The sequence below is a fragment of the Cynocephalus volans genome, chromosome 1, assembly GCF_027409185.1.
Source record: "Cynocephalus volans isolate mCynVol1 chromosome 1, mCynVol1.pri, whole genome shotgun sequence".
Taxonomy (NCBI): Eukaryota; Metazoa; Chordata; class Mammalia; order Dermoptera; family Cynocephalidae; genus Cynocephalus; species Cynocephalus volans.
In genome coordinates, this window is record NC_084460.1 from 277,665,792 (window position 1) to 277,684,237 (window position 18,446).

Genomic DNA, 18,446 nt, shown 5'->3' on the forward strand with positions numbered 1-18,446 from the left:
GAGGAGGGTGCCCAGGCCTTCCAAAGTGGTCCACTCAGTTTTTTCCTATGTGTGAAAGCAAACTGTTTTTCTTCTGTCTTCTTGGGGAGAAAAGCACTTTGAGGTCTAAAGGCACAAAGGTATATCATATCAGATTTTTTTTTGTGTGTGGTACAAACGTTTCACATGAGGTCTACTGTATTAGTCCATTTTTGTTGCTTATAACATAAACACCTGACACTGGGCATTTGTAAAGAAACAATATTTATTGCTTATAGTTTTGGAGGCTGGGAAGTCCAAAATCCACGGAACACATCTAGTGAGAGCCTTGTTGGTGGTGACAGTGATGCAGTGGGTCTCACATGGCAGAATGGTGGAGAGAGAGGGGGCTAACTCCTCACACCTCCTTTTAAAGCCCTTAGAACTGTTGGGTCAGCCGCTGGCTGACCCGAACAGCCCTAGCCTCGTTATCAGTCTTTCCCTAGGTGTCCCTTTTGGTGGGCGAACGAATTGCCCAGATTCCTCTTTCCCTCCGGTCCCCATCGTAAGGAGTCAAGGGAAGATAGCTGCGAAGAGAGGTGAGCACAGCCACCAGTCCTAACCAGCCCCAACCAGCCCGTTAAAGGACACTCAGCTGCGGTGGGGGGTCTGTCGAACAGTTCCGTTTATTATCACACAAGCACTTGCTTTTAAAGGCAAATGGGGAAGGGAGGTTTTTACATCCTCCAATCAGCTAAAGATTACGAGAGCATGCATTCTGTCTCACTGCCTAGCTATTGCAATCATGCAGTGTTCATGAGCACTGAAGCGCGTATTTGGCCAAAAGGGCTAAGGCAAGGTTCTCGCAGACACTCCCACCTTACTTCCTCCCGGCACTGTCTTAGGCTGCCACGTTAATATGCCCTTGTGGGCCCATGATGGCGCCACTTGTAATATCACTTAAGGTGGCGTTAGTTTTTAAGGCCCTACAAGAACCAGGTCCATGACACCCACATAATCATCAACGTATTAATCCATTTACTAGGGCATGGGCCTCACAATCTAATCACCTCTTCAAGGCCCCACTTTTCAATTATCATTATAGGATTTCCCACCCTCTTAACACCTTTACTGTGGAAGGCTAAGTTTTGGGGGAACATTTAATCTGCATCATCTTCCCTTTCAACAAATTTTTAAGTGAACAATACTGTATTGTTATATGTCAGATATTTTAAGAAAAAAAAAACTTATCAGTAAAATATACCTTCAAATCATATGGAAATAATAAAGATTCTCTACAGAGTCAATTTATAAGATAGTTGAATTCTTGTTGAATTGCAAGTGACAAAAGCTCAGCAGAAATGCAGAAATTGACCTTAAGCAGTATTTATTGTTTCAAAAAAAAAAAAAAGAAAGAAAGAAAGAAAAAAGAAAGGTCAAGGGATGAGACTTGTTTAAGAAAATGTCAAAATCAAAGTTCAAGTACTTTTTTAAAAAATAAAACTTTTACTTTAGAATAGTTTTAGATTTACCAAGAAATTGCAAAGATAGTATAAAAAGTCCCTATATACTCATGTCCAGTTTTTCCTGTTATTAACATCTTACATTAATGTTAGATTTGTCCCATCTCATCACCAGTACTGACACATTATTATTAATTAGAGTCCATATATCAGATGTCTTTAGTTTTTACCTAACGTCCATTTCTTTGTTCTAGGACCCTAAATTTCATTTAGTCATCATGCCTCTTTAGGTGTCTCTTGGCTGTGACAGTTTCTCATACTTTCCTTGTTTTGATGATGTTGACAGTTTTGAGGAGTACTGGTAAGGTACATGGTAGAGAGTCCCTCAATTGAGATTTGTCGGGTGTTTTCTCATGATTAGTTCGGGGTTATGAGTTTTAGGGAGTGAGACCACAGAGATGAAGTGCCATTCTCATGCCATCATTTCAAGGGTACATGCTGTGAACATGATTTACCACTGCTGATGTTAATCTCACCTGACTGGGGGGGGTGTTGGTGAGCTTTTTCCACAGTAAAGTTGGGCTTTCCCACCCTTTCTATATTGTGCTCTTGAGAAGGAACTCACTAGCATAGTGCACACTTAAGGAGTGGGAGGTTATGCTCCTTCTCCTGGAATGTGGAGTATCCACATGAATTATTTGAAATTTCTCTTCACAGATTTATCCATTTTCCTTCCTTCCTTCCTATATTTATTTATTCAATCATTTATTCAATCACTTATTTGTATTTGTATGGATTCATAGTTACTTTATACTTTGATTTATACTCCAATACTACTTCATTCATTTTTGTTGCTCAAATTGTCCTACTTTGCTTATTGAGAGCTTTCATGTCCCTTTGATATACTCCCATCATTGTGAGATTTTTAGTTGGGGAAACTTTTTTGCTTTCTGGCACAATAAGATTCTTCAGGGTGATCTTGTATATTCCCAACTCAGCCCTAAAATCAGCCATTTCTCCAAGGAGGCCTCATTCCGTTTACTGGAGAATGATATTAAAAACCAAGATCAGGGTGCTAGGGGTGCTCGTTGCTGTGGGGGTGTTATTGCTTCTACACCCTCTCAGCTGACAGAGCAAAGAGATATATATCTGAGTATATTAGAAGTTTAAGTGATTTTATCTGGGTTCATGTTTTCTCTGTCTTCACTCAGGTCCTCCATGTTGATTCAATTCTTAGATAGAAATTTTCTTCATACATGCAAGGTAGAATTTAAATCCCGAACTTAAGTCCCAAGTGACAGAGTAAGACTATCTTTCCCAAAATTCCCAGTAAATTCCTACCAAATCTAATCTGGGTCACTTTAGGACATATGCCAACTCCAGAACTGATCACTGTAGGCAAGACAAATGAGATGTTCCTTTGGATTAAGCCTCTGTCATGTGTTCCTCTCCAGAGACAAAGGATTGACCCTGTTTGAACCACAGGAGCTAAGAACGTAAGAGAAATGGATTTTCAAACGATTGTTAGTTTAAAAGGGAAAATATATTCTATATGGTTGAAAAGTGATAATTTTCCATCAAAGTCAATTACTACTACTTCGATGAATTCAGAAATTCTAAAATTGGCTGCCACTTACTGTGAAGTTTTGAAAGAAAATAAGATAGCCACTTTTATAAAAGATGCATCAGTGAATGGCTTGGGCTCTATCCATAGCAAGTAACTTCTGAAAATTGAATAGTACTTTACTATATCCTTGCATATGAGTATTTTCTGCTTTGAAACTAAAAATGTGAAGAGTACATCCATTGTCAGATTCCTTTCTGGTTTTGCTTTTAAAAAATAATTTCACTTTTACACAAATGTAGCATTTAGACTGGGAGGAGATAAAATTTGTTGTCCTTTGTGGTTGCTGCTTTATTTTTACTGTCTTATTGGCTTTCCTTATTTACCTCTTTCAGGAACATATTCAAAGGGAAAGTAGACAGTTTTCTGTTCATTCATTGAAATATTAAGACACTTTTTTCCCACTTCAAGGAAGTATATAAAATATATTAAAAAGAAAATATTACAGAATGAAAATGGATTATAAATCAAACCACTACTGTAATCGGAAGTTTCTGTTTTCTCTTAGTAAGCCTGTCACAACCACTTTTTAATTAAACTAGCAATTAACAGAATAAGAATTCACATGTAAAATGTTTATTTTCAAATTCATTCCTTGCAAAGACATATTAGTTTTAAGATATTAGCAGTTACCACAAATAGTTGGATAACATTTTTATTAGAAGGTTAATTATTATTTTTTTGAAACATTTGTTAAATTTTTTCTTTGCTCTTATTTCATTGCTTTTAAAAATATTGCTCATCTATTGCAGAGACAAAAAGTTTTACAAAATAAAATGTTACAGTTGCTCTTAATTTGAATTTTTAAAAGCACTGCTTCTTAGAGCCCTGTGAAATGTGTTTCAAGTTGCAGTTGAAGCACATATATCTTGGGTGACTCCTAAATTCGAAATCTATGAAGTGGACATAATCAAATTGGTAACTCTGAATTAAAACTTTGGTTATTTGGAAACTTTATAGAATTAGACTTACAGACTATTATTATTATTATTATCATTATTATGTAAGGAGTGTAGTTAATGTTACTTCTTTGAATTACAAGATTTCTCTTTTGGAGCTCTTTTGATGAGAATCTTTCCCACTTCTTTACCTTAAGCAGTGGATTCTGGCCATAATTATTTTTTTTAGACTCTCCTTTTTTGAGTGCTTAGTACTTCTAAAAATATTTAAGTTTTATCCTAAACTGTTCTTGTATATTTAAGTTCCTTACAAATATAATATCCAATTTGGGCGTGGTATATTCACTGAACATTTTAAGCAGATTTAATTAACAATAACTTATTGAAAACATCCGATACATCAGCCATAGTGATAAGTACTTTTTGCATATTTCATTTCCTGTACTCCTTTTATTTTAGTTGAGAAGGCATTGAAATCTGTTTTAGGGAACAGGAAACAGGTCTCAGAGAGTTTAAGTTAATTAAGGTCATTCAGAAGAGCCAAGACACAAACCTACCTGTAGAAGATAATATACTACATCTAAAAACTAAAAAAAAGAAGAGCCATTGTATAGATAAAAAAAAAAAAAAAAAGTAAACATTAATTGTTCTGAGAGACCTTGCTCCGTGTTTCTCACATGCTCTTACCAGTACTGCTGAGTTTGCCAAAAATGCAAGGCCCTGACTACTCCTTATCCAGGTCATTTCTCGGGGCTTGGTTTACAGGAAACAACCTTGAGGGATGAGGTAATGCCTCTTTCTGAAACAAAGAGCAGACTTTCTCTAAAAGCAATAAAAACTTTACTCTTGAATTTCCAGCCTCACATAATTGTTCCTTGCATTTAATGAGTACTCAGGATATGTCTGATGTGAGAAGTCAAGGACAAAGAACAAGTTAGTAAAAGTATAAATACCAGGAATATATACTCCAACTATTACGTCTAATTGTGACCCTTGATTATTCTAAAGTACAAAACAGACCAATTAAATTTAATAGAAATATAGCTAACATTTCTTAGTGTCTACTATGTGCCTGGTAAGTTCTTAATGTTTTATGTTGTTTTACTGCTGGCAACAACACTGAGGTAAGTAAATATTATTATCTGCATTTTGCAAATGAGGAAGCAGAGGCCCAGAGGAATTAAGTAGTCTGCCCAAGGTTTCATAGTAAGTGGTGAAACCAGGCTCTGAATGAAGCCTTTCTGGCTCCTACACACAGGCTCTCAATCACCTCCTTGGGAATTTACCACTATTTTTTGGTAATAAATGGGAGTTTTTATAGAGTCACTGTTTAGCATCCAATTTTCATCAAGAAATGTGGAATGAAAAAGAATCTGAAAAGGGTCTTGAAGATGCTTCTGATACATACACAATGTAAACCCGAGGAAGACCTTGCCATAGCAATAGGACTACACATGATTGTGCAAATATCATCTATTATACATTATGTTAGGGCCATTTGTAGCTCATAATTTTTATCTTGGCAAGAATCAGTGCTACAAATAGTATTCCAAGTCACTGTGTATGAAACCAAAGTCAAAATAAATGTCCACATAAATTCATTAAGGATCCCAAGAAAGGAATTATCTAAGGTGACCCCCCTAGTTGTTTATTGCTAAGGGTCTGAGGAGCGTCTGGTAGCTTCCCTGGGTCAGTCTCTCAGTTATGATTTCTAAGACTTTTCTTTTTCTTTTCCTCTTTTCCCCCCTCTTCTCCAGGCAATGACTATCTTCCTCTTTTCTAAAAGTTTTCCCTGGGAATACTTGGGGCTCTAAAACATCCAAAATTCAGAGGCTGACAATAGGCATGTGAGAACCAAAAGAAAGGCAATTTAGAAAAGAAAACGAAGAAAGAAAGAAACGATAGGGTCAAAGCGAAAGAAAACCAAGATGCCTCGGCAGGCAAGATGTAATCCAGGCCAAATGTGTCCTTCATCTTGTCCACTCCCGGGAGCTGCGTCCTGAGTTCTCGGGGTAACTAAGCAACCACGTTGCCGTGGTAACCGGGGAAGCTCCGAGGACACCAGCACCTCGGGCTCTGGGCAGCTCTTCCGCACCCCTGGGCTGGCCTGAGGGGAGGGGGAGAGAGGGTGTCGGGATCTCGCGAGAGCTGCGTGGGGCCTTGGGAAGCGTCTTCGCTGTTCCCTTACGGACGGCGGTGGGCCGGTGGGGGGCGGGGGCCCGGTGCCCCACAGATGGCTGCTCAGCAAGAGCTGCACAACCCCGCTCTGCGGGTCCTGGAAGAAGCGTTGGGCGTGGGTTTGGGGGACGCCGGGGACGCGGCGGACGGGGTGGCCGCCGAGGGCGCCTACTACCTGGAGCGTATCCTTCCCGTGCGGGCGCGGCCTGCAGGTGCCGGCCGCGGGGACCGTTTGGGGGGCGAAGGCGGGGGCTTCCCACGTGGGGGCCACCGGGCCGGCCGAGCGTCTGTAGGACCTCAAGGTGGCGTCTGGGCCAGCGAGGTTCCCACTGAATCTCTCGCCTTTAGGAGTGAAGGCAGCTCCGTTCCTGTCAGAAGAGTTGGGAGACTTTGCAGGGCCTCGTCCATAGTAACCGCTCAATAACTTTTGAATGGAGGGTTGCTTTTTATGTTAACGCGGCACAGGTTGATTCAAACCCTCCTTTCGCTTAATGGTTTTCCTAAAAAAGCCCTCAGGCTTTCAGAATACCTTGGCAATGAATTCAGTCGGGGAACGTTAGGAGACAAGCGTAAGACCTCTGCCACTGGGCTTTACCCCCATGGGCTCTGAATACCCACCCCATGATCCTGTAGATGGTCCCATTATCCCGTGCTTAAATGATTTGTTTCAATAACATCACCTTCTTGGGTAGTTTCAAGTTGGCCATTTAGATAACAAGTAATAATTGCTTCAGCAGTCCCCCTTCCCCGCCCCCGCCTGAGCAAATAAACGATGATCTGGTGAGCTGACAAGGCTCAGAGATGTTAAGAAGAAAGCAGGTGGTGATGAGCAGTTATTAAGGGAAATACCAGAAAAATTGCATAACTATACGTGGGTGAGTAGGTCCACTATTTCTTGTGTAAGATTTTAGAGCTCCTCTCCTCTAGGTATATAGATTAATCATAGTAGAGAGAGGGGGAGGGTTCGTGAAAAGACATCCAACTCCTTTCTTTCTACAGGCAGGTAGAAGAGAGATAGTTATGTTTTATTCTTAAAGATATCAAGGAAATTCCAAAATCTCCCTTATTTTTCTTGTTTAGCTATAATCCGCCCAGCTTTAATTCAAGATTTCGGAGATACATCGATGATTCATTTTGTGAGCTTTGGCAGGCCATTAACCTGTCCTGACTGAGGTTTAGTTCGTGTCCATGCTACAGGGAGAGTTGAAGAATTTAGTTGAAAGATTAGAGAAAATATGCAGTATTTTATTGGGTGCAAAAATGATTTTTACAGGAAATAAATTAGAAGAGTTTGAAATCAATTTGAATGAAATCTGTGGATGCTTTAGTGTAATAAATGAGATTTTGTACTTGTTTTTGTAGCTCTAACAGGCTGTCTTATTTTCTTTTTAAGTTCAAAAATGATTCAGTTCTTTTTTTTTTTTTTGAGCTTATCTACATCAAGTATAAAGTTGTCCACTGTTCTTCTAGTGAATGGTAACCAGACATCTTGTCATTTTTGTTTGCATTAAAATGATTTCTCTTAATACATAGTTTAATTGTTAACATGAGACTAATACCATGAGGTAACATTTTGTGAACGTCTTTGTGAAATAAATGGTAGGATTCCAACATAAGGCAACTTTCAGCAATGAAAATCAGGTTTAGTTAATTTGCAGGGAGATCACTGAGTCACAACTGCCAGCATGTAGCAGTTTGCAAGTTTGTCTCCTGAAGACTTCTTCAAATAATCCTATTTGCAAAGATAAGCAACTGCAATTTTTCAGGTTTTTATTATGCAGTTTGTGAATTATCTTGCCCCTTTCCTCTTCCATTTCTTTTTTGGTTGACTGATTACTATTTTTTGTTTCAATCAAAGGGTAGTTAGGGGATAGTAACGTTAAACATTTAACCAGTCAATTTTGCTGTATTCAGTGTGTAGGGGAGAGGTTTAGTCATGGGAGAGGTTTTAACTCTTAGTTAAAATGAAGTTTGAGGATTACTTGTGAATGCCAATTATCCCTGTATCCCTGGGCTCTCTTCACATGCATAATTAAGAGTTCGCTGTATAATGTTATTTGACATTTTTTCTTAAGGCAATTATGATAGTTGACGAAGTGAAACTTTCTTGGGTTTAAAGTCATTAGCTTTCAGGTAATTTAATTGAGCTACTGCAGTGGATAAATAACAGTTATAGTATTCACAAATGAGTCAGAAATCTGATGTCCTCTACCTTGCGCATATACTTAATCATTTCTAGTCTACTGCATTTGGCCCTGGACTTCCCTTTTTTTATGACTGAACAGATGCTCCTAGTACACTAAACAACAAGCTATCATATCAAGCAAGACTATGAAGGAGGTTGACTTGAATTCTCTAGGAAATCACCCACTTTTCTGCTCTCAAACATTCAAGTACAAAGCATGAATAGACCAATGTAGCCCAAAACAGAAATATAGTCAGGGACCACCATGAGGGGAATGCTTTCATGAATAAAGGCCCCATGTTCTTTGTAATAATTTGGAGAATGTGTTCAGGAGAAAGAATCTTACTCTTCTAACACCGCTTCCCTGTAACTTCTTAGCTTTAACAGTGCCACCTATTTTCTTCTGAGGAACTTTAAAATATCAATGCTTTCATGTCGTAAATTTCCACAAGGTGAGATACAAAAAAACATGAAATAGTTCTTATCTTATTTAGCTTTCATCGGAGCTTTAAGGAATCTAATAATGGAGTACACGAATCCTCTGTAGAACTTTTCATTAGAAAAATAATGAAATACAAGGCTAGATTTTAACTATGTGATATGTTAAAAGGCCAAGTGAGTGTCTGCAGAACTTGGAAAGAGGGTTAATTGTCTTTTATGAATGAATCCTCTATAAGAAATCAACATAACTTGGGTGAAGTTTTAAATTATAGTGGTGACTGGGGCTTCATATTAATGTGTGGCTGTGGACATTTGGGAAATGCCCATTTCCAATTGGGAGATGCAGGGCTGCAATGAATTTTTACTAAGAAAGCTATAAAGGTTAATTGATTTTGTTGTTATCTAAAGAAAGGCCTTGTTCAAGGAAGAGTAATGGAATGTATGGACCCTAGGGTAGTGGAGCCCTCAAAGTTTTGTTTTGGTTACCTGCCTCCTCTACACAGACTCTCTGCTTTCCTAATTAGCTTTTGATTATTTCATCCTTCTAGGCATCCTAACTGTAAATATATGGCTGCCTAGATTGTGGATGTAAGTTTGCTGGCTACCGAAAAGCTCTCTCCTGCCCCAGCAGCATTTCTGAGGATTGAGTGAGTTTAAGTCAGTCCTTTGAGGCTAATCAGCACTGGACTCAGTGCCAAAGTCAGCTGTTTATGAAAATGCAAAATTAAAGATTCCACAGCCTGAAATATGGAGATCACACTAGGCTGATGACCCATCTAAGATGCATGCTCGTCTTCTTAAGTGACATCTCTAGCCAATCTTTTACTGTAATAGTTATGTTCACTGATAACTTTGTTTAATTAAAATCAGTTTTGTCATTTTTGTTTTTTAGTTTTTTTTTTTTTTGTAAAACTGAACATTGTTGTAGCTAAGTGAAAAGAATCAAAAAGTCAGATGTGTAGATTTTTTTTCTTTTCTTTCCTTCTCTTTTCTTTTACTAGTCATTCTCGTAGATAAATGTTATAATCTCTTTTCTTCTGTTATAAAATGATTTTTCTCTGAGATGTTTGTAGTATTAGGTGAAAAGACATCTGTAAAATCCTTAATAATCATTATGTACTCAAATAGTGTATTTCTTTTTATCAATGAAAAACTTAATTTTTTCATGGATGCTTAGATATTAGAGTATATGTACCCTACATATATTCAAACAAAAAGGACAGACAACATGAGTATGGAAATTTAGACAAAGAGCCATGTTCTTAAATCACTGTGGATCTCTAAATGAAGATTCTAATCTAATAAATCTGGGTGGGACTGAGATTCTGCCTTACTAACAAGCTCCTAGGTGAGGCTGGTGCTGCTTATCTGAGGACTGTAATTATAGTAGCAAGCCTGCAGACAAATATCTTGACCTTTAGTCTTTATATTTTCAGATAGAAGTATAGTATGTAGGGCCCATATCTTTGGATTTCCTGGCTTAGAAGTTGGCAAGACTGACACCACCACCCACCAGGAGAACTAAGAATCTTACACGTTAAAAGAAAGTTATATTTTAGCTTCTGAGGAGGAAGATATGCAATAGCTATTTAGGGGATGGGGTGGCCAATAAATTTCCACTGTGGCCAATAGTGTTGAATTGGTAGTGGCTCCCTGGTATGTGGTGTTAGTAACAATTCTGAGACCTCATGAAGACTAGGTGGTAAAGACTGCAGGGAGAAAACAGCCATAGAGAAAGTGACAGCAAGCATGCCAGTTATTTACCCTCTTTGGTCTGTATTATTCAGTTAACTTACTTTATTTAAACTGGCATTCCTAAGAAAGGGAACATGACTATGATATTTGCTACTTCTATTTCAATTTAGTAAGTAAAATGTTGATCATGGAGGATCCAGGCTAGATTTTAGATTGCCTCTGTGTACATCGGCTCTGTAGAGATGGCAAAGATTACAGAGTGATTTCTGGATATAGTTGCTTTGGGAAATCATGTAAAATATAATTAGCTATATGTTTCACTTCACTTCTTTATAAAGGTGCTGCTCCCGGCAGTGATCACTACCTACAAATGCAGCAGTGTGAGGAACTTTGTATGCTGCTGACATCTGAAAATTGTTCATTGGTTTCTGGCTCTGGTCCATTTGCAGGACATTGCTTGTGACCCCCTCATCCCAACTGTCACCTCAAGCTCTGCTTCATTAGGCCAGCTGAAATGCTTCTCTGAGGCTTCTAGAGGTTGTGTCTTCTGTAGTACTGGGATGGGGTTAGGGGTCCCTGGCAGTTTCAGTGTGGGTATTATATTGGCCTATTTTCTGATAGGATCTACAGTGTTAAGGTCTGGTGAAGATTTTGCTAGTGCACAAACTACCAATTAGTTCATCCATGGTGACCATGTTACCAGGGAACTGATTTAAACCAAGTAAACTCTCAAGTGCTACTAAATTATTTCTAAAGCAAGTGGAGATGTGGAGGAGTCTCTGTTTGTGTCTACATCATGACTCTGTGATATGGAACCAGGCCTAAAAGTAGATGGTTCTGTGGGCTATGGCTTCAGGGAAGGGAGGAAAGGGGAGCGACAGCTAATAACCTGGGGTAGAGCAGACTAGAAAACCAGGCACAGTATTGTCAAGTGAAAGTCAAGCAAGCAGAAAGGCGAGCACAAGATCTCAGGGGAATACACAGGGTGGAAAAAAAATGAATTTTGGAAATGGAGTTAAATGATGTTCTTTGAATGAATGGTAGGCAGATAGCGGGAAGGAAATTTTGTAAGGGCTCAGAGTTAGCTTGGCAGTAAGAAACTGATTTCAAGACAGAATGCCAGCTTATTATCCCAGTGGAAAAATTGCTTTGCATGAGAACTGTGACTAGCTTAGTTGTATGGATGTTGCCTGAAGAGTAGTATTACCTAAGACGTTAAATTACAGATGAGAAAATTATTCAGTAAAACTAGAAACAGAGTAAAGGGTTTTATCTTTCCAACAATTCTTGGTGACTTGGCCTTTTCTAGTCTGTTAAGATTTCTGTTCAAAGCAGTGCTTTCCAAACTTTTTCACATACGGTGCTCCATCAGATCCTACTTTACTTTTTTTGGTTGTCTCAAGGGCTGAGGGGATCAGTATATGTATAGTACACAGTATTCTCTTTTTGAGAACCCGAGAGTTTAATTTCTCTCAGGCTTTGCAACCAGAGGTTGCTGTACATCTCCTGAGAAGCTCATCTGTTTTTATTGGGTAGATACTGAACTGTTTTTATTGGGTGGATACTGATTACATTCCCCTCTTTGACTGCTGGGAAGCTTTGAGTCAAATCTGTGTCTTATGTTTAACAAAGCTCATGAGACCTATGGCATGTTTACCTTTACGTTATTTATCTTTACCTTTATATTACTATACTATTTTCCTTTTTCCTTCAATTTCCACATTCATTTATTATTATATTTTGTACAATGTGCATATTTGTAAACTGCCACAGAATCACTTTAAGATTACTTTTTGCATTTGTCCGTGTGTTGCTAGCTAGCTGGCCAGATAGACAGGTGCATACAAACTTATGAGGATACTTCCGAAAGTTCACAGAAAAATGGAATTAAAAGATAATATAAATCTTTCCATAAACACTTTGAAGACCCCTGCATACAGATTTTTGGTAATGAGTCATATTGTGGATACTTAAAAATATCAACTAAAGAGGATACCTGTTCCTATTTTGGGTGTTTTATCTTCTACCTGACCTTTTGTCACATTGATCTTTTGCTGTTGGTTAAATTTATTTTGGGGTCTATAGCCTGTAGTTCTTTTATACGTCTCCTTCCTCTGGGGTCTTCAAATTGAGCTATTTAAGTAATTTGACTTAGCTGTTGGTGATGTAACACTTGATAATTTGGAAAAATAGGTGAGTTTATTACCTAGGATATTGATAAAACATTTAATATTCCTATTGTGTCACTGTAGAAACAATATGGTGTAGTAGAAAATTCATGGTGATTGTATTCAAGAAACTTGTCTTTGTCACTGATAGCTGTGCGATCTTGGGCAAATCTCTTACTCTTCCTGATTCAGTTCCTTTATTTTTGATTTAGAGATGACTGTTTCTGTGTCATTTAATCTCACAGGGTTGTTGTGAGAATAAATATGGGTAAGGTCCATGTGAAAATACTTGTAAGCTTTATAAAACGGTGGTTATTTTTTCTCTTAATCTTTTTCGATTATGGGTAAATAATATATTATTAGTTATTAAAAGTTGTTGCCTAGAATATTGGCTGGGTAGGAGTATACAAGTGTTGTTTTTTTCAGTGCTTTGAGGACAAATCACTTTTTTTTTCTCTATATTGTTGTGTTTAACAACCTACATTGTGACATCTTTTCCTCATATAACCTTGTCAGTGGCTGGCTTATTTACAATTTTAGTCTGTCCGGATGATTTTAGTACATTTACTTCCTTTTGAAATTTATTATGGTATGAACATGATGAAGGATGGAATTGCTTTTCCGTAGACTTAAAGATAAGTGACTACTTACAAAATCACCTTCTAGTAACTATCTCTTGGAAGGTGGCATACTTTTCCATAGAAAAAAGGCTGACTTCTTATAGCTGAACTTCAGGAAATTTTATCTCATTAAGTAAAAATATATCAGAAAAATATAAATCTAGAGCTGGAGGGAAGTTTAGAATGTTTTTTATTAATCCATTCATAAGGAAATAGGGGTATGGGGGACTTTTGAGACTTCTCTGAGATACTTGTCTCTTTCCGTGAGGAAGATAACCACAAACACTTGTGTAACACTTACTTTAAGCCAGACACCATTCTAAATGCTTTACATATATTAATTTTTATAATGCCCTTGAAACCCAGAGATCCCCACATCCTGTTATTTATGCTCTTGTGTAGTGCTCATATACTGAATAGATTTGATTTGTGTAACCAATATGATATTGAAGAAGTGATATGTGACTTTTGAGGCTTGGTCATGAAAGATATGGTGACTTCCACTTTCTTCTCTTGGACTGCTTATTCTGGGGGTAGCCATCCTCTGTATCTTGAGGATGCTCACGCAGCCTGTGGAAAGACCCACATGGGAAGAAACTGAGGCCTCCAGCCAATGACTAGTATAGTGTCAGTGAACCATCTTGGAAGTGGATCCTGCTGCCTCGGCTCCACCTTCAGGTGACTGTGACCTTGTTGTCATTTGACTGTGACCTAATGAGAGACCTCAAGTTAAAATCCAGTAGCTAAGCCAGTACTGAATTCTTGATTCACAAATACTATGTGATAATACGAGCTTATTGTTCCTTTTTTCAACTTTATTGAGTTGTAATTGACAAATAAAAATTGCATATATTCAAGGTGTACAATGTGATGTTTTGATATACATATGCATTATGAAGTGATTACCACAATCAAGCTAATTAATATATTCACCTTACATAGTTACCTTTTTTTTTGGTGGTGAGAATACTTAACATCTACTCTCTTTGCACATTTCAAATATTCAATACATTATTATTAACTATAGTAACTATGCTGAACATTAGGTCTCCAGAACTTATTCATCTTATAACTGGAATTTTGTGCCTTTTGATCAATATCTCCCAGTTTCCTCTATCTCTCTACCACTGGTAACCATCCTTCTACTGTTTCTGTGAGTTGTGTTTCAGATTCCATATCTAAGTGAGATCATGAAATATTTGTCTTTCTGTGTCTGACTTATTTCACTTACCATAATATCCTCCAGGTTCATCCATGTAGTCACAAATGGCAGCTTATTGTTCTTTTAAGCCCTAAGTTTTGGGGAGTTTGTTATGCAGCAATAAATAACAAATACAGATTTTGGTACCTGGTGGGGGGTACTACTAACATGATACTAACGTAAGAAGTATTTTAAATATCAGAGTGACTTTGGAACTGGGCATTGGTTAGATGTTGGAAGTACTTTAAGTTGGGTGTTAGTGAAAGGTAAAATACCTTGAGTGGATTTCTAGTAGAAGTCTGGTGGTCTTTAAGGTGGTTGCTGACAGGGATTGAAAGAGAGTGCGGCAAATGCTATTGGATTCTGTTCTGCAGCAATAAGATAACTAATACAAGTAGGTACTTAATATGGGTGAATTAAGGTTATGGGATACACTGCAGATATGCAACTTTTTTTGTGTGGGTGTTACTTAATGTTTTTACTAGCTATTTTTGAATCTAATCACTTTCACCATATCATTGGAAGAGACACTCATGCTTGACAATAAAGTTCTTGCCTTTTGACAGGTATCTGGTATCTGAGGATTGGTCATAACTGAACTAGGCTTTAAGTGTCTCCTGCAAGTAATAAGGATAAGGCAAACAGCAAAGAGTGATTACTTATGATGGAGCTGAGTAGCAAGAATACATTTAGAGGTTTAGAACTCTGTGGGAGATAATTGGCAAACACTTCCAATATTTATATAGTACGGAATATGGAGAGGCAGTATAACATAGTGAAGCCTGAACTTCTAGGGCTGATTCTCAGCTCTATTAGGTCCCTGCTGTGGAGGCTTGTGCCTCTTACTCCTGATTTGTAAAATGTAGATATCAATAGTGGTAGCCTCATAGGCAGGGTGAGGATGAACGAATTTAATACATGGAAAACTTAGAACAGTGCATGGCTCCTATTAAATACTATGTAAGTATTATCTATCCTTGTTACAAACAACAGAAGTTGTCATATGCACTTTTAGCTCACTCTTGGAAAATAAAGTAACAATTTCTTATAACCAGCAGCAAAATGAAAAATGGACTAATCTCATCTTTGAGTTTTATAAGCATTACTGTGTATTAAAGTGTTTAATTCAGATCTTTTAAACTTGGCATAACCAAGTCAGTGTAACTGAAAGAAATGTAAACCTACCAGCCAAAAAAAAAAAGCATTACTGGTGTGTGTGTTGTGATTTCTTTTAATGTGAAATGTTATGTTGAAGTTTTTATTTATAATTAGAGTAATCCTGCAATATTTGAAAGTCTTATAGCAATGCTCTTAGAATTCTTTTTTTTAAGAATCATTTCCACTGATTTTTAATTTCTCGAATATTTATGAAATATTTAATTATGATTGTTATATAGTTTATATTTGCTTAAAAATAGGCTACCTTTCTTATAAGGAAAATTTAAATTATAAATTGAAATATATAAGAAAAAAGAAGAGATTAAATTAGATTTTATTAATGAAAACATTAAAATGTGTTGATCACTTACGTTTAAATATTGGTGTACTTTTGGTTTTGTTTATTCCCAATACTATGAAACAAAGTGGCATTGCATTGTGAATAGTTGAGTCAGGAACTCTAGAAAATTTAATGTGGTTTAAAATAAATTTGAAAGGTTTACTGTTTTATCTCTTTCTAATTTATGTTAACTTATGATACTCTGTATATTTTTGTAAGCCTTCTTAGAATCAAGTTGGAAATAGATAGTAAATACACAGAAATGTAGTTTTTCATAGATTTGAGTTGTGTAAAACAATAATTAAAAATACTAATTAAAATATTTAATTTTAAAATATCCAGGTTTGTAGGCTATATGAGGAAGAAAAATTTTACCAACTTCCTGGTGAGATAATTGGATTCAATATTGTATTTTAAGGTTAGGTAGATTTTAAAAGTAATAATTTTATTTCATATTTTTTGATATTAAATCTTGACAAGATATCCAGAGGTCACCATAACTGAAGCATCTGAAGATGATTATGAATATGAAGAGGTAATTTGCAAATTTTAGGTATTCTGTAAATTTATTGCAGTCATTCTCATGAAATATTCATTTTGCTTTCTGAAACATGTAAGCAAATTTTTTCTTTCCTTAAAAGATAGTAGTTTTTACTGAATTTAGCTAGTATCAGCTGATTAAGAGTGAGATGTTAAACATTTAGATTAAACATTTAGATTGGACAGTACTTCTGGCTCTTTTGGTTTTCCTATTGCTTGTCCTGCAGATGCAGCGCCTTATCTCCTACATTGTGGATCTATACCATAGACTTTCTCTGCCATCATCTAGTTTGTTCTTGGCAGAGATTTCCAGATTCCCACTACCTAGTTGGGCTTAGGCCTCATGCTTCCTTCAAGCTTAACTGTGCTTCGGTCTAATGTGGTTTCTGTTTCAAAGGCTTTCCTTTAATTGATTGTTTCCATGAGAGCTATCATTACTTCTGAGGCTTAGAGGATAAAGTCACTTCTACATGACAGAAGTTGTGTATAAAACTGTGTGGAAGCAAGCCTGACAATTTGTGGCCTTGGTGAGCAAGAGACAGGAAAAACATAGGAGACAGGCTTTTTATTACTGCTGATAAAATGGAAATAATATGTAACACATGCAGTTACTGAATGAGTTAATACATGTGAAGGACTTAAAATATTGATCAGCACATAATGTTAACTATCATTAATATCACAATTACAATTCATTGCATTCTTCCAAAATATTAACTCTCAGACAGTGAGTTTTGTTTTATTAATAAACTAGAGATTTTGGTTGCTTGTAGTTATGAAAAAGTAATGGTGGAGAAAACCTGGGACAGGGAGAGAATGGTGGCATTTAGATAGTCTGACTTTTTTTTTTTTTTTTGTCTTTTTCGTGACCGGCACTCAGCCAGTGAGTGCACCGGCCATTCCTATACAGGATCCGATCCTGCGGCGGGACAGGATCCGATCCTGCGGCGGGAGCGTCGTGGCGCTGGGAGCACCGCACTCTCCCAAGTGTGCCACGGGCTCGGCCCATGATAGTCTGACTTTTTTCCCAGCAGAATTGTTAGACTACATTTGCCATTATAGATAAAAGCAGTTGCCTATAAACTAATCTTGAATTTATTAGAAGTGACATTGAGTGATGTTTACAAGGAAGTCAGAAAGCTGCCTGCTTGTTAGTTATCCATTTTTCTTAGCTCTTCAGGATGACATGGTGTCTTAAATAGTATAGTTCTTTGATCTTTTGCTTTGTGAAGAGCAATTATTTTTGAAATGAAATAAAGTACTTTATATTTCTCCTCATTATTCCTATCCTCTTGCTCTGTGATCTAGATACCGGATGACAATTTTAGCATTCCAGAAGGTGAAGAAGATCTGGCAAAAGCAATTCAGATGGTCCAAGAACAGGCTACAGATACTCAAATTTTGGTGAGAATTTTGAACACTGTTGCAGCCTGTAGTTTAGCAGTAATATGTTTACTATGAAGTTTTGAAAGTCACTTAAACTTTAAATACTTTACCTTACATACTAAATGTAGCAGCTATGTCTTTTTCATTTCTTATTTGTCATCAAGGCTTCACTTAAGGTAAGCAGTCATATTTACTCTCTTTTGGATTGTCATTCTCCACATCATGGTCACTTTCGCATGACGTTGCAACAAGTGACACCTTCCCTCAGAACTCTGCTTGCTTAATCTCACTGCAGATTAAACCAAGGATTTATCAGCACTCGTTTAGAATTTCTGTATACAGATTCTACAATCTGTTTTGTAAACCATTTTGTGTCTTTTCTTTCATAGAATTATTCATCTTATAGGGAATGCTTAGTATTATTATGACTTTTTCTTGAGAGGCTTATGAACTTTTGTTAAGGAACATGATGGCGGATGCTTTTTGGTCATTATATCAATTAAAAGTACATAAAACTGATGGCATTCCTATACAATTGAAAACTAATTTAAAAATTAGCAATAATTTAATGATGACAGCAAAAATATTTA

General features: G+C 37.0%; 1 protein-coding gene across 1 annotated transcript in view; it reads left to right on the forward strand.

Annotated features, from left to right (window-relative positions):
- Nucleotides 1-6,127: 6,127 nt before the first annotated feature.
- SPAG16 (sperm associated antigen 16) overlaps nt 6,128-18,446 on the forward strand; it is a 909,927-nt gene continuing 897,608 nt past the window's right edge. Inside the window, exons 1-3 of the mRNA XM_063105549.1 lie at nt 6,128-6,304; nt 16,419-16,465; nt 17,779-17,874. Of these exons, the coding sequence (XP_062961619.1) occupies nt 6,178-6,304; nt 16,419-16,465; nt 17,779-17,874 (270 nt within the window). The 5' untranslated portion in view covers nt 6,128-6,177. The remainder of the gene's footprint in view (nt 6,305-16,418; nt 16,466-17,778; nt 17,875-18,446) is intronic.